General features: G+C 43.6%; 1 protein-coding gene across 3 annotated transcripts in view; it reads left to right on the forward strand.

Annotated features, from left to right (window-relative positions):
- The first annotated feature begins 655 nt into the window (after positions 1 to 655).
- The window catches only part of CSTPP1 (centriolar satellite-associated tubulin polyglutamylase complex regulator 1), a 202451-nt gene continuing 187307 nt past the window's right edge, over positions 656 to 15799 (forward strand). For 2 of the 3 annotated variants that reach the window (XM_055423987.2, XM_055423986.2), the window contains exon 1: positions 657 to 816. In XM_055423987.2, coding sequence (XP_055279962.2) covers positions 771 to 816 — 46 coding nt within the window. In that variant the 5' untranslated portion in view covers positions 657 to 770. Of the gene's footprint in view, positions 817 to 15799 lie in introns of all 3 variants that reach the window. The other variant, XM_055423988.2, reaches the window with a different exon arrangement.

Consider the following 15799-nt stretch of genomic DNA (forward strand, 5'->3'; position numbering starts at 1 on the left):
GGGGTACCATTTCCTTTTCCAGGGGATCTTCCAGATCCAGGGATTGAACCCGGGTCTCCTGCATTGCAGGCAGAGGCTTTATAGTCTGAGCCACCAGGGAAGCCACCAAAAAAAAAAATTTTTTTTTGATGATGGGATATTAAATGTTTATGGAGATTTAGAGGTGGGAGCTACTATTGTGGGGCTTCCCTGGTGGGTCGGTTGGTAAAGAATCTGCCTGCTATGTAGGACACTGCCGGCAGTGCAGGAGACTTGAGTTCAATCCCTGGGTCGGGAAGATCCCCTGGAGGAGAAAATGGCAACCCACTGCAGTATTCTTGCCTGGAGAATTCCACGGACAGAGGAGTCAGATGGGCTACAGTCTATGAGAGTAGGACAAAACTTAGCGACTAAACCATCAAGGCTACTATTATGATAACAGTTGTATAAAGCAGGAAGAGTTATGAAATTCAGAAATTGAGGCTATATGGAGGGCTGGCAATAAGTTTTCCACACCGGAAATTTATGGTTTCAGAGGACCTCTCCACCTCAAATTCCCCCAAAACCATCGCCTCTGGAAAGGGAGTCCAAAGAAACGAAGACCGCCGCGGGGCGACTGCTCCCGGAACTGGTACGGCCAGCTTGGAGTTGCGATACGGAAGCTGTTTGCGTGACACCCCCTCCGCCGCCTGCCTCTCCCGCCGCGTGGGTGCCATGGCAACCGAGAGAGCCGGGTGACCTGGGTTCCGGAAGCCGAGGAGCTGGGGCTCTGAAGCCGCCCTGCTTAAAGGATGCTGAGTCCGGAGCGCCTAGCCCTACCGGACTACGAGTATCTGGGTAGGCGCTTCCTTCAGCTTTGGGGAAGGAAAGAAATGCCAACGCGTTAGGCCAGGGTCTGGGGATCTGAGCGTGAATGGGTCGGGTGGGCTAGGGAGGGGCGAGGAGAGGGCGCTGATCCAGGGGCCTGAAGGTGTAAGGCCCAGCGAGGAGGAAACCAACATCTGGGGAATAAAGGATGCTGACGTGTACCCGCCGGAGCTCAGCAGTGTGGATTGTGCTCACGGTGGGCCAGGCTGGAGTTGAGAGTTGGCGGGGGTGGGGTTTGGGGGTGTTACTGATACGCTGCTGGTGGAGTAACCTTAGAAGCCTGAAGTGCCACCTCAGTCCTTCCGTGAGCCGTCATATAACCGTCACGGCGGCAACTAACACTTTCGAGTGTTTCTTTTACATTAGGCGCTATGCTAAGCATTTTACATGCATTCTTTATTGGATCTTCGTAACAGCCCTAGGAGGAAACTGTTTTCCTTCCATTTTGCAGACGGAGAAACTGAGGCTGAAGAGATAACTTACACAAAGCCACACCGCTAGGAAATGGTATGGCCTGGATCAGAACCTAATTTGCCCACTCCTGAGCTTGAGTTCTTGATCAGTAGGGCTGCGGCTGTAATACGTTATGCACACTTAGCACCTTCAGTGTGGATGAAAAAAGGATGTGTGTGTGTGTGTGTGTATGCATACGTGTAAGGACATGTGTTTTAAAACGTTGTTTAGTCGCTAAGTCGTGTCCAACTCTCTTGCAACCCAATAGACTGTAGCTGGCCAGGCTTCTCTGTCCATGGGGGTTTCCCAGGCAAGAATACTGGAGTGGGTTGCCATTTCCTTGTCCAAGGGATCTTCCAGACCCAGAGATTGAGCCCATGTCTCCTCCATTGGCAGGCGGATTCTTTACCACTGAGCCACCAAGGAAGCCCTTTAAAATATCAGTAGACTTTATTTTTAAAGAAATTTTCAGTTTACAGGAAATTAAGCAAATATTATAGTGTTCCCTTGTGCTCCCTGTCAGTCAGTTTCCTGTTACTAACATCTGACATCTATTAGTGTAGTACATTGGTTACAGTTGACGGACCAATATTGATGCATTATTATTAACTAAGATCCACAGTTTGCCTTAGGGTTCACTCTGTGTCAGTACAGTTTTATGGGTTTTGACGTATGCATAGTGTCTGGTATCCACCATTGTAGTATTGTGCAGAGTAGTTTCACCCCCTGTCTATTCATCCTTTCCCCTGTCCCCCAACCATTGGCAACCGTTGACCTTTTTACTCTCTCTAAAGTCTCACTTATTCAGAATATCATACAGTGGAGTCACAGAGTATATAACCTTTTCAGACTGGCTTTTTTCACTAAGCAATAATGCATTTTAGGTCCCTCCACATCTTTTCCAGGCTTGAGAGCTCATTTCTTTTTATCACTGAATAATATTCAATTGTATGGATATATCGATACTATACACATTTTTTAAATGAAAAACAATTCCAGTTTAAATTTCTGAATTGTCATGTGGAAACTAAATTTAAAAATATATAGAAGTTTATAAGGAAAAGTCTCTTCCAGCCCTTTTCCCCCTCATCTGCCAGTTTCCATCTGTCCTCAGCCCCTACTAGTAACCACTGTTAACTTGTTTCCTGTGTGTCCTTCCAGAGTTTAGTTTATTATGTATATAAGAGATAATGTATTTTTTTCTTTCTATATATCTCAGAGTGATTTCTGTATCAGTGAGAGCTTTCTCATTCTTCTAAAAAAATTTTAGCTACCAGGGCTTCCCTGGTGGCTCAGAGGTTAAAGCGTCTGCCTCCAATGTGGGAGACCCGGGTTCGATCCCTGGGTCGGGAAGATCCCCTGGAGAAGGAAATGGTAACCCACTCCAGTATTCTTGCCTGGAGAAGCCCATGGACGGAGAAGCCTGGTAGGCTACAGTCCACGGGGTCGCAAAGAGTCGGATACGACTGAGCAACGGAACAGTATTGAAATAATTTATTTGACCAGTTCTCAGTTGGTGCACATGTTGTTTTCAGCCTTTTGCTATTAGTGAAAATGTGTGTGTTAGTCTCTCAGTCATGTCCAACTCTTTGCGACCCTGTGGACTGTGGCCGACCAGGCTCCTCTGTCCATGGAATTCTCCAGGCAAGAATACTGGAGTGGGTAGCCAGGAGATCCTCCCGACCCATGAATCAAACCCAGGTCCCCCGCATTGCAGGCAGATTCTCTACTGTCTGAACCACTCCGTCTCACCAGAGAAGGCCATTACTGAAAATGCCACACTGAATAACCTGTAATTTTGTGCCATTACTGGTATATCTGCAGAGATAAAACCACCAAGTAAAATTGGTGGGTTAGAGATATATGCATTTTAAATATTGATAGACATTGCTAAATCATGTTTCACAGGGGTTGGACTATTTTACACTGCTATTAGCAATGTAGGAGAATCCCTGTTTCCCTATGGTCTTTCCAACAAAATATATCAAACTCAAACCATCAGGTATTTTCAACTGGTTAGTGACAGATAGTCCCAGGGTAGATTTGATATGCATTTCTCTTATGAAGTTAGGACTCTTTTCACCAAGGTTAAGGGGTATATGTGGTTTTTGAAAGGAGTATATATACCTAATTCTCCTAATTGGAGAAGGAAATGGTAACCCATTCCAGTATTCTTGCCTGGAAAATTCCATGGACAGAGGAGCCTGGTGGGCTATGGCCATGGGATCGCAACGAGTTGGGCACAATTGAGCAATTTCAGTCACTCATATATACCTAAAGAGCATAATTAAATCACAGATAATTTTGCATCCAAGGAATAATAATGTCTAGCAATGCCTAGACTCTTGCTAAGAATTTTATGTTTTTTATCTTAACCTACTTGGTACTAATGAATCTGAAATATTTGAAAAGCCTAGTCCTTGGTTCAGTTCCTTGGATATTTGCCTCAAAGTCTTGATGTATTTAAATTATATGCCTCAAAGACTTGACATATTTAATATTACTGGTTCTTTGGTAAGTAGAAGTTGTTCCTCCATAAGTGGCTTTTTTTTTTTTTCAGGGAGACTAAGCCAATGGCATTGTTGATAATGAATCTATAAACAGAATCAAAGTTTCAGATTGGCCGAAAAAACTCCAGCATCCAGCCACTTAACTAATTATTGAACCCTGGATTATTGAAGCTCTTTCAGGTTCTGTTGCACATTTAAGTGTCTTAACTCCATGTCCCGGTCACCGTCTGGACATTCATACTGCCCCAAGCAGGGTCATACTACTCACTGCCTTCCTCATGGTTGCTCAAACCATACAGCTCTGCTGAAATGCGTTTGTCTGTAGTTGAGAGCAACCCTGCCCATTTCAGTTTGGTCTCTTTTAGAGGCATGCTGTTGCTGTTTTGAAGCATTCACCCTCCATTTAACAACCACTGAAAAATCATCCCTTATAGATTAAGTTAATGAAATATTTTCTGGTTTGAAAATTTAAATACTTGTGGAGGTTTTGTTTGACTTGGTTTGGCTCTTCTCCTTTTCTTCTTCTTCTTTTTTTTTTTTTTTACAAATTATAAAGTCACGTGTGTAGAACTGGAGAAGAAAATGCATACAGAAAAAAGAAAATTGGGGAGATGGGAAAGCTCTAGGTATTCGGTGCATGGGAAAAGTGAAAGTTCAATATCCCTTGGTAAGTGTAAATGGAGACCTCTTTTTAGTATTATGTACAAATTACAGGGCTACCTATTCCGTGAATATCGATAGATTTTCCTTTCTACTTGTTAGCCAGGGCTTCTATTTGCCTTTTTCACTACTAGTGAAGAAAAGAATCTTTCATCATGTTGGGTAAACTGATCCATTGCCTGCTGACTTGGTGGATTTGGAACCTGTAATCATGGCCTGGAATGGCTTTAGTATCTTAAGATCATCATTACAGAATCAGCTCTGTGATGTTCTTGCCTGCAGTCATCAGAATGGAGTGATAGAAACTGTGTTAATGCCCAGGCATAAATAGAGAGAGGAGAATCTGGAAAAGAGATGAAATAAATATAGAGCCCTTGAAAGAGTTCCAGCTTCATGAAAGCTACTTATTGGAAGCTTCTGCCAGAGGCTGAGGTGTGTCTGTGTATCTGGTTGGGTGTGGAGAGTTCTCTAGAGCCGAAGGGCGGCCTGTTCTGGTCCCAGGTTTGCAAAACACACTCCCTACGTGCTGACCTGAGTATAAGCAAGAGGGTGTGAAGTTTATGATCTTACCCCACCTAAACTGGGGAGGTGCTTGCTTTCACTCACATTCCTATTTGCCTCTTCTGTTTCTATGTAAAGTGCTTGTTCTCACTAAGGTTGGTAGTGGATCAGCATGATAGGCAACTCCAGGAAATCGGGGGTGGTCTTTCTCCTTTGCAGGCTGTACTTATAGAGGAATCATAATAAATTGGATTTTTTTTTTTTAGTGTGGATCTTTTTTTTTCTTTTCTTTTTTTGAGTTTGTTACAATATCGCGTCTGTTTTATGTGTTGGTTTTTTGGCTATGAGACGGGTGGGATCTTGGCTCCCCGACTAGGGATTGAACCCCCACCCCCCACATTGGAAGGTGAAGTCCTAACCACTGGACTGTCAGGGAAGTCCCTGGAGAGTTTTTTTGTTTTTTTAATTGGAGGATAATTGCTTTACAATGTCTCATTGGTTTCTGCAGCACAACTAAGTGAATCAGCTGTAAGTATGCATATATCCCCTCCCTCTTGATCCTCTCTCCCACCCCCAACCCCCACAGTTATTTTGAAGCTATAGTTTTTGAACACTTCATTTATGCTTTACACCATGCCTTAGCTCGTTTCATCTTCACAACCGTCATACAAGGTATTATTATTGGGCAAAGGGGAAAGGGGAGGATATACCCAACTGAATGCAGAGTTCCAGAGAAGAGCAGGAGGAGATAAGAAACCTTCTTCAGTGAACAGTGCAAAGAAATAGAGGAAAACAACAAAATGGGAAAGACTAGAGATCTCTTCAAGAAAATTGGAGATGCCAAGGGAACATTTCATGCAAAGATAGGAACAGTGAAGGAGGAGGAAATGCCAAAGACCTAACAGAAGCAGAAGAGATTAAGAAGAGATGTCAGAAATACACAGAACTATACAAAAAAGGTATTAATGACCCAGATAACCACGATGGTGTGGTCACTAATCTAGAGTCAGACATTCTGGACTGTGAAGTCAAGTGGACCTTAGGAAGCATCACTACAAACAAAGCTAGCGGAGGTGATGGAATTCCAGCTGAGTTATTTTAAATCCTAAAAGGTGACGCTGTGAAAGTGCTGCAATCAATATGCCAGCCAATTTGGAAAACTCACCAGTGGCCACAGAACTGGAAAAGGTCAGTTTTCATTCCAATCCCAAAGAAAGGCAATGCCAAAGAATGCTCCAACTACCATACAAATGTGCTCATTTCACATGCTGGCAAAGTCATGCTCAAAATCCTTTAAGCTAGGCTTCAACGGTAGATAAACCAAGAATTTCCAGATGTTCAAGCTGGATTTAGAAAAGGCAGAGGAACCAGAGGTCAGATTATCAACATCTGCTGGATCATAGCAAAAAGCAAGGGAATTCCAGCTAAATACCTACTTTTGCTTCATTGAAAGCCTTTGACTGTGTGGATCACAACAAACTGTGGGAAATTCTTAAAGAGATAGAAATACCAGACCACTTTACCTGCCTTCTGAGAAATCTGTATGCAGGTTAAGAAACAACAGTTAGAACCAGACATGGAACAACAGACTAGTTCAAAAATGGGAAAGGAGGACTTCAAGGTTGTATATTGTTACGCTGTTTATTTAATTTATATGCAGAGTACATCGTGCAAAATGTCAGGCTGGATGAGTCACAAGCTGGAATCAAGATTGCTGGGAGAAATAACAACAACCTCAGACATGCAGGGGTATGTGTGTGTGTGTGTGTGCTTAGTTGCTCAATCATGTCACCCTTTGCAACCAGGCTCCTCTGTCCATGGAGATTCTCCAGGCAAGAATACTGGAATGGGTTGCCATGCCCTGCTCGAGGGCAGAAAGTAAAGAGGAACCAAAGAGCCTCTTGATGAGGGTGAAAGAGGAGAGTGAGAATCTGGCTTAAAACTCAGCATTCAAAAAGCTAAGATTGTAGCATCTGGTCCCATCACTTTATGGCAAATTGATGGGGAAACAGTGGAAACAGTGGCAGATTTTATATCCTTGGGCTCCAAAATCACTGCAGATGGTAACTACAGTCATGAAATTAAAAGACCATTGCTTCTTGGAAGAAAAGCTATGACACATCTAGACAACATATTAAAAAACAGAGACATCACTTTGCTGACAAAGGTCTGTATAGCCAAAGCTATTATTTTTCCAGTAGTCATGTATAGATAGATGTGAGATTTGGACTATAAAGAAGGCTGAGTGCTGAAGAACTGATTCTTTCAAATTGTGCTGGAGAAGACTCTTGAGAGTCCCTTGGACAGCAAGGAGATCAAACCAGTCAATCCTAAAGGAAATCAACTCTGAATATTCATTGGAAGGACTGATAATGAAGCTGAAGCTCCAATTCTTTGGCCACCTGATGTGAAGAGCCGATTCATTGGGAAAGACCATGAAGCTGAGAAAGATAGAGGGCAGGAGAAGTGGGTGACAGAGGATGAGATGGTTGGACGGCATCAATAACTTAATGGACGAGTTTGAGCAAACTCAAGGAGATTGTGAAGGACAGGGAAGCCTGGTGTGCTGTAGTCCGTGGGGTCACAAAGAGTTGAACACAACTCAGCAACTGAACAACAATAATTATTAGTCCTGTTTAGTAGTTATTAAAATCCCCTCATTTTACAAACAAGAAAACTGAGTCTTAGAAAGGCTAATTGATTTGTACAAAGTCACACAGCTGGTGATGCGTAAAAGCCAGATTCAGATCCAGGTTTACGGGATTCCATGCCTGTTTTCCCTCTCTTCAGTTCCGTTCAGTTCAGTTGCTCAGTGATGACTCTTTGCGACCCCATGGACTGTGGCACGCCAGGCCTCCCTGTGCATCATCAGCTCCCAGAGTTTACCAAAACCCATGTCCATTGAGTCGGTGATGCCATCCAAACATCTCATCCTCTGTCATCTCCTTCTCCTGCCTTCAATCTTTCCCAGTATCAGCATCTTTTCAAATGAGTCAGCTCTTCTCATCAGGTGGCCAAAGTATTGGAGTTTCAGCGTCAACATCAGTCCTTCCAATGAACACTCAGGACTGATCTCCTCTAGGATGGACTGGTTTGATGTCCTTGCAGTCCAAGGAAACTCTCAAGAATCTTCTCCAACATCACAGTTCAAACCCAGAGATAAAAATAAACAAACCAAAATAGCTGCTGCCTGTAAAGGGTGTGATCCTTGCTTCCATTTTAAGACTGGAGCTCTTAAACAGTTCATTAGTTACAAATAAGTGTCTTGAGAACAGAAATTGTATCTTACTCATCCTTGTATACCTGCCTTTCACAATATAGACACCGGATCACAATAAACTGTGGAACATTCTGAAAGAGATGGGAATCCCAGACCACCTGACCTGCCTCTTGAGAAACCTGTATGCAGGTAAGGAAGCAACAGTTAGAACTGGGCATGGAACAACAGACTGGTTCCAAATAGGAAAAGGTGTACGTCAAGGTTGTATATTGTCACCTTGCTTATTTAACTTATATGCAGAGTACATCATGAGGAACACTGGGCTGGAAGAAGCACAAGCTGGAATCAAGATTGCTGGGAGAAATATCAATAACCTCAGATATGCAGATGACACCACCGTTATGGCAGAAAGTGAAGAGGAACTCAAAAGCCTCTTGATGAAAGTGAAAGAGGAGAGTGAAAAGGTTGGCTTGAAGCTCAACATTCAGAAAACAAAGATCATGGCATCTGGTCCCATCACTTCATGGGAAATAGATGGAAAAACAGTGGAAACAGTGTCAGACTTTATTCTTTTGGGCTCCAAAATCACTGCAGATGCTGATTGCAGCCTGAAATTAAAAGATGCTTGCTCCTTGGAAGGAAAGTTATGACCAACCTTGATAGTATATTAAAAAACAGAGACATTACTTTGCCAACCAAGGTCCGTCTAGTCAAGGCAATGGTTTTTCCCATGGTCATGTATGGATGTGAGAGTTGGACTGTGAAGAAAGCTGATCGCCGAAGAATTGATGCTTTTGAACTGTGGTGTTGGAGAAGACTCTTGAGAGTCCCTTATACTGCAAGGAGATCCAACCAGTCCATTCTAAAGGAGATCAATCCTGGATGTTCATTGGAGGGACTGATGCTAAAGCTGAAACTGCAATACTTTGGCCACCTCTTGCGACGAGTTGACTCACTGGAAAAGACTCTGATGCTGGGAAAGGTTGGGGGCGGGAGGAGAAGGGGACGACGGAGAATGAGATGGCTGGATGGCATCACCGACTCTGTAGACATGAGTTTGAGTGTACTCCAGGAGTTGGTGATGGACAGGGAGGCCTGGTGTGCTGTGATTCATGGGGTCACGTAGAGTCGGACACGACTGAGCGACTGAACTGGAACTGGAATTGGACAGGGAGGCCTGGCGTGCTGTGATTCATGGGGTCACGGAGAGTCGGACACAACTGAGCGACTGAACTGAACTGAACTGATAAATACCTATGTGTTACATAAAAGTGAAAGTGTTAGCTGTTCAGTTGTGTCCAACTCTTTGCGACCCCATGGACGGTAGCCCACCGTGGTCCTCTGTCCATGGGATTCTCCAGGCAAGAATACTGGAGTGGGTTTCCATTTCTTTCTCCAGGGGATCTTCCCCACGCAGGGATTGAACCCCGGTCTCCCGCACTGTGGGCAGACTCTGCCGTCTGAACCCCCCATGGAACGTGAATAATCTGGCCTTAGGGTCCGCCAAGTGTGAGCAGCTACAGCAATAACTGATGTACTGAGTACTTGGCATGTGCCAGGCGACATTCCATATACTTTACATATGTTAACGCACATGGAGATAGTTTCCGTTTTTATCTCCATTTCTTATGTGAGGAAACTGCAGCACCAAGGCATTGAATAACTAGTTAGTGAGTCCTGGAGGCAGGCTTCTAATCCAGCAGTCTGATTTCAGAGTCCGCATTGTTCAACTCTGTGCTACAAATACCTTGAACAACTCCAAAAATGAGGCTCCAGTTGTCCCACAGACCTGCATTCCATGGTTGCACGGATTCTGGAGTCAGTTCAGATGACTCCAAGGGCTTAATTTAACATTTCTGCCAGGAGGGGGCATCCTAGGAATCAGGATGGATCAAGGAATAGTAAAATTCCAGTTCCTTCTTCCACTGGGCTCATCTCTCAAAGGCAGGCAGTAAGGAAGATGACGTCTAAAAATAGACTATTTAGGGGAGCTTGAGTGACCGTAATCTATGTACTTTGTGCAGCTGTGTGACCTTGAGGAAGTCACTCAACCTCTCTGTGCCTTATCTGCAAAATATAGATAATAGTAATACTTACCTCATGCATGTAAGCTTTTAGAGCAGTATCTGGCTGATACATTGTGAAAAGAGGATATACGAAGATGAGTAAGATATCTTTTCCTCTAGAGCATCTAGGTAGGTGCTCAGTAGATATTAGCTGCTATTATTATTGCTATTTTTTAATAAAAATATGTAATACATTTGTGGCAATGGGTCACAGAGCTGGACACGACTGAAGCAATCTGGCGCGCACAGTACATTCGTGGTTCCTGTGAAACTGCCTCTCAAATCTCCCAGTATGGGAGGGGAAGATAATTAACTCAACTTCAGCTCTCAGTCCAACACTGTGTTCACACTGAGGTCACACTTCCCGCAGGCCGCTCCCAGCAGGTGCCTGGGTGAGGTGGACAGACCCACTTGTATGAGAAGTGTGACTCCTCTGATGGTGCCGTTGGCCTGAGGACTCCCACTGCACCGCAGTCAAGTACTCTCATTCTTCTCTCCACGCGACTCAGCCCTGCAGTGTGCCTGCCACCTCTCCGAGTCTCTCCCAGCTCCCTTGGCTTTTTCATCATAGGCGTTTCATCCCCTCAATCTCTTGCATGTCTGATCTGTCTTCCTGTCTGCTTCTGAGTCCCTAGACTAAGACAGCCTCCAACGGTCACTGATACAGTCCCTTTCAGTCATGAGGTTAAGATTTCTTCAAGCCTTGGCAGAGGTTCTGACATATGACTGTTTCTATGTTGAAGATTCTTAAGTGTTACTAATCTTGGTTTTTTGTTTTTTTTTTTTTTTTTTGCATTTGCTGATATCAACTTGTCTTATTGCCAGACACAGTTTCTCTTTTTGCTTTTTGATGAGTCTTAATAAGCAAATGTAATTTTGTTGGAATATAATCAGTTCAGTTCAGTCGCTCAGTCGTGTCCGACTCTTTGCAACCCCATGAACTGCAGCACACCAGGCCTCCCTGTCCATCACCAACTCCCAGAGCCCACCCAAACCCATGTCCATCGAGTTGGTGATGCCATCCAGCCATCTCATCCTCTGTCGTCCCCTTCTCCTCCTGCCCTCAATCTTTCCTAGCATCAGGGTCTTTTCAAATGAGTCAGCTCTATACATCAGGTGGCCAAAGTATTGAAGTTTCAGCCTCAACATCAGTCCTTCCAATCTCCCTAACCCAGCCTCATGCTAGGAAACACTGCCGTTTACAGTAAGTCAGAAGAAATATTCATAGGATTTTAGAGAGCTTGGGTTGTTGCAGAAGGGAAAAGGAATAAATACTATAGGTGTTACACTGATTCCTTAAATTTTTGGAAACTAGTTTTATAATAATAAAGCTGGTCACTTAAAAACAGTAATGCATATGGTCACAAAATCATGAACGTAATATTCATAAATGACTGTAACACAAAGTAACTGTGTAATAAGTGCCGACTGGGAAAGATTGAGGGCAGGAAGAGAAGGGATGGTTGAATGGCATCACTGACTCGATGGACATGAGTTTGAGCAAGCTCCGGGAGTTGGTGGAGGACAGGTAAGCCTGGCTTGCTGCAGTACATGGGGTCTCAAAGACTCGGACACGACTGAGCAACTGAACTGAACTGAAACTGGGAAAAGAGCCGAAGCACCTGCCTACATACAGTTCACTCAGTCTGTTATAGCACTTAGATCCCATCTACCATGTATGGTGTAAGTTTCCTGTAGGGAGTGGCACGTTATATACATGCTTTTGCATCTGGTCCCATCACCTCATGGGAAATAGATGGGGAAATAGTGGAAACAGTGTCAGACTTTATTTTTTAATCACTGCGGATGCTGATTGCAGCCATGAAATTAAAAGACGCTTATTCCTTGGAGGGAAAGTTATGACCAACCTAGATAGCATATTAAAAAGCAGAGACATTACTTTGCCAACAAAGGTCCGTCTAGTCAAGGCTATGGTTTTTCCAGTGGTCATGTATGGATGTGAGAGTTGGACTGTGAAGAAAGCTGAGCACCGAAGAATTGATGCTTTTGAACTGTGGTGCTGGAGAAGACTCTTGAGAGTCCCTTGGACTGCAAGGAGATCCAACCAGTCCATCCTAAAAGAGATCAGTCCTGGGTGTTCATTGGAAAGACTGATGCTAAAGCTGAAACTCCAATACTTTGGCCACCTCATGCGAAGAGTTGACTCACTGGAAAAGACTCTGATGCTGGGAAAGGTTGGGGGTGGGAGGAGAAGGGGATGACAGAGAATGAGATGGCTGGATGGCATCACTGACTCGATGGACATGAGTCTGAGTGAACTCTGGGAGTTGGTGATGGACAGGGAGGCCTGGCGTGCTGCGGTTCATGGGGTTGCAAAGAGTCGGACACGACTGAGTGACTGAACTGAACTGAACTGAACTTGCTTTATATAGAGAAGCTATTCAGGGAACAAGAAGGAAAGAAGGGAAGGAAGGAAGAATTAGGAAGAGAAGAAAGGAAGGGGAAAGGGGGTAGGAGAAAGGAAAGAGATGATTTTGTGGACATGTGCCTTACTGTTTTTAAGTGACCAGCTTCATATATTGTAAACCTATGAATAGTATCCAGAGATTTAGGGAGTCAGCGTTTAACATCTATAATATTTATTTATTTTCCTTTCTGCAAAAAACCCGAGCACTCTCAAGTCCCATGAATATTTCTGTTGATGTATTGTAAACAGCAATGGGTTGGATTGGCACTAGCATAGGGTTGGATTTGAAAGGTTCACTAAAAAGTTTGCCTATCAGGATTCATCCAAAAGCAAAAAAAGAAATTGTCATCACAGGGGTAGCAGTTCCCTAGGTGGCCCAGTTCTGGGGTGTGCCTCTGGGAGTTGTTCCTGGAAGTTCAGCCTAGACTCTGTTTCATTAATTTTTCTAAGAATTCTGTAAGCTACTTAATAAATATAATCAATGTTTCTGTTGGAGGGGGTTAGGGATGGGGAATGGAGACTGTCAGGGGAGAGCAAGTGAGTTCTCAGGCATGCTGTTTGTTGACCATTCCCCACCTCTGTTTCTCCTGGGTAACTGACTACAGGTGATGTCAGTGTTATTCTCGGGATGGAGTTGGTGATGGACAGGGAGGCCTGGCGTGCTGTGATTCATGGGGTCGCAGAGAGTCGGACACGACTGAGCGACTGAACTGAACTGAACTGAAAAATAGTTCCGTAAATTTTTTACTTTGCCTGTCATTTATATATTCAGGTAATCTTAAAATCTTCCCTCCAAATGTTGTCTAAAAGTTGGAGATCACTATTTTTTGTTATAAATGCCACATTTGATAAATGAGTGAATTTAGGAAGCTGACTAGGTAATCAAAGTTTTAAAAAGTAATAAAAAGACTTTAGAAGAGATAGATGATTCATTAACTTATCTCTGGTTCATCTTCCAGTTTATATCCTTCTTAGAACTTATCGCAATTATTAATCTATTCGTATATCTTGTTATTATCTGTTGCTTCCCTGGTAGCTCAGACAGTAAAGCGTCTGCCTACAATGCGGGAGATCCAGGTTCGATCCCTGGGTCAGGAAGATCCCCTGCAGAAGGAAATGGCAACCCACTCCAGTACTCTTGCCTGGGAAATCCCATGGACGTTAGGTTCCAGTCCATGGGGTCACAAAGGGTCGGACACGACTGAGCGATTTCACTTCACTTCAAGGCAGTTCACTTCAAGGGCAGACTTATTCTCTCAGTATCTCCAAAATTTAGCACAATGCTTGGCCCAAGTTAATGCACAGTTGTTAAATGGGCAGGGTGCTTTATGTGGGCTTCCCAGGTGGTGCTAGTGGTAAGACCCTGCCTGCCAATGCAGAAGCTGTAAGAGACTCAGGTTCAGTCCCTGGGTCAAGAATATCGCCCAGAGGAGGGAATGGCAACCCACTCCAGCATTCTTGTCTGGAGAACTCCATGGACAGAGGGGCCTGGTGGGCTGCAGTCCGTGGGGTTGCAGAATCAGTCACGACTCAAGAACTTAGCACACATGCACACTGCTTTAAGTTGCAAAATAATTTTTTTTTTCAAAGGAAAGAAAGGAATCCAGTTCAGAAAATAGTTATTGAATTCCTACTGTATGAGAGACACTAGACTTTTTCCCCTTCTTCCATTGACAACCAAAGGATAACTGATTAAAATCTTTGCTTTGAATGCTGTCCAAAAGTTGGGGATCACCATTACTTGCGTATATACCATGTTTGCTAAATGAGTAAATATAATTTCTTGGTTGACACCATGTTTTCTTTGTTTTGATTACACAGCAGTAAGATTTAGTTCCTTTTTTCAAATGGTTTCTTATGAAGGAAGGAAATTTTTTACCATTTTGAGGCATCTCCTTGAGATCCCATTTTCAGTTGGGCAGAGTAATATGCTTTGATTAAGCTTGGAATTACCCTTGTCAGCTAATCTGTGTTGGGATGCCCTTGCACTGCTTCCCTACGGGCCTTAGGAAATAGCTCATCCTATGATTGGAATTTCAAGTCAAAACACATTTATCTGAGCAGAATTTTAATGATTTATCAAAGAGAGGAGGGGTTTTCCCAAACACATCAGTACCAAATTACTGATCCCATTAGCTATGTTTTCTCTTAAGCCTTCTGTTTAAACAAAGTAATTACAGTTGAAATCATCCAATGTATTTTTCATAAAAGCTTTTGACTAAGTTTTGTTTGATTAGCAGGAACCCAGTAAAAGTAAATATTGTTTGAGAAGGCACTTTCCGAGTCCTTTCTTTTTCTTCATTGAATTAGCTTTTGAAAGCACTGTTCTTTGGAGAGAGTAAGAGCCTTTTTACAGCTGTCCTATTGTGTAGCCCAAGGTCTTGTTAATACTATTATCTGGCCCTGAGATTACAGGTAATTGTGATAAAACACAGGCTTCAGTTTCTGTAATCTCAGACAGAAATCTGTTTGTGCCCTGGCCTTCACATCAGGTGTTTGTGAAATTCAGACTTCTCTCACCTGGAATAGTCCCCTCACCACCCGCCCCAGCCCCCCGTAAACAGAGGTATCTGGCAGGAAAAGGGCTGTATAAGAGCCATTGCCTTTTTTTTTTTTTTAATCATGTGGCAGAACTCCTCCTGTGGCCAACTTACATACAACATGTGCCCTAAATGGGAAAATTATATATTTTAAAATAGGCATGCTTGAAACAATAACACTTTTGAATGTGAAATGTACCAGAAGGCCACATGTCTCTGGCTTTGCTTGTCAAATGGAGAGGCTGCCAGAACCACTCGGCTCCATGGTTCTCATGCCCTAAAGTCCTGGAAACTGACACGTAAGTAGGCAATGCACAAAGAAGCTCAGCCCATGAGAAAGTGAGTTCGGGCGCGCGGGCTGGCCCCCTTTCTCTCTGTGTGGAGTTCTTTCCAGCTTTGCTTCTTCTGTCCCATCAGTTTTTTTCAGAAAGGAGAGATTAAACCTATCTGGTATTTCAGCATGTTAACTGCGCAGGCAACATGAGGCTAGCACTCAGGCCACTGTTCAGCCTGTCATATGGAAGGAGTTGCTTTTCAGAGGAGATTATAATTGTGTGTGTAGCCACACAAATGCA

The sequence above is a fragment of the Moschus berezovskii genome, chromosome 14, assembly GCF_049115385.1.
Source record: "Moschus berezovskii isolate FMDL1 chromosome 14, NW_MosBer_1.0, whole genome shotgun sequence".
Classification (NCBI taxonomy): Eukaryota; Metazoa; Chordata; class Mammalia; order Artiodactyla; family Moschidae; genus Moschus; species Moschus berezovskii.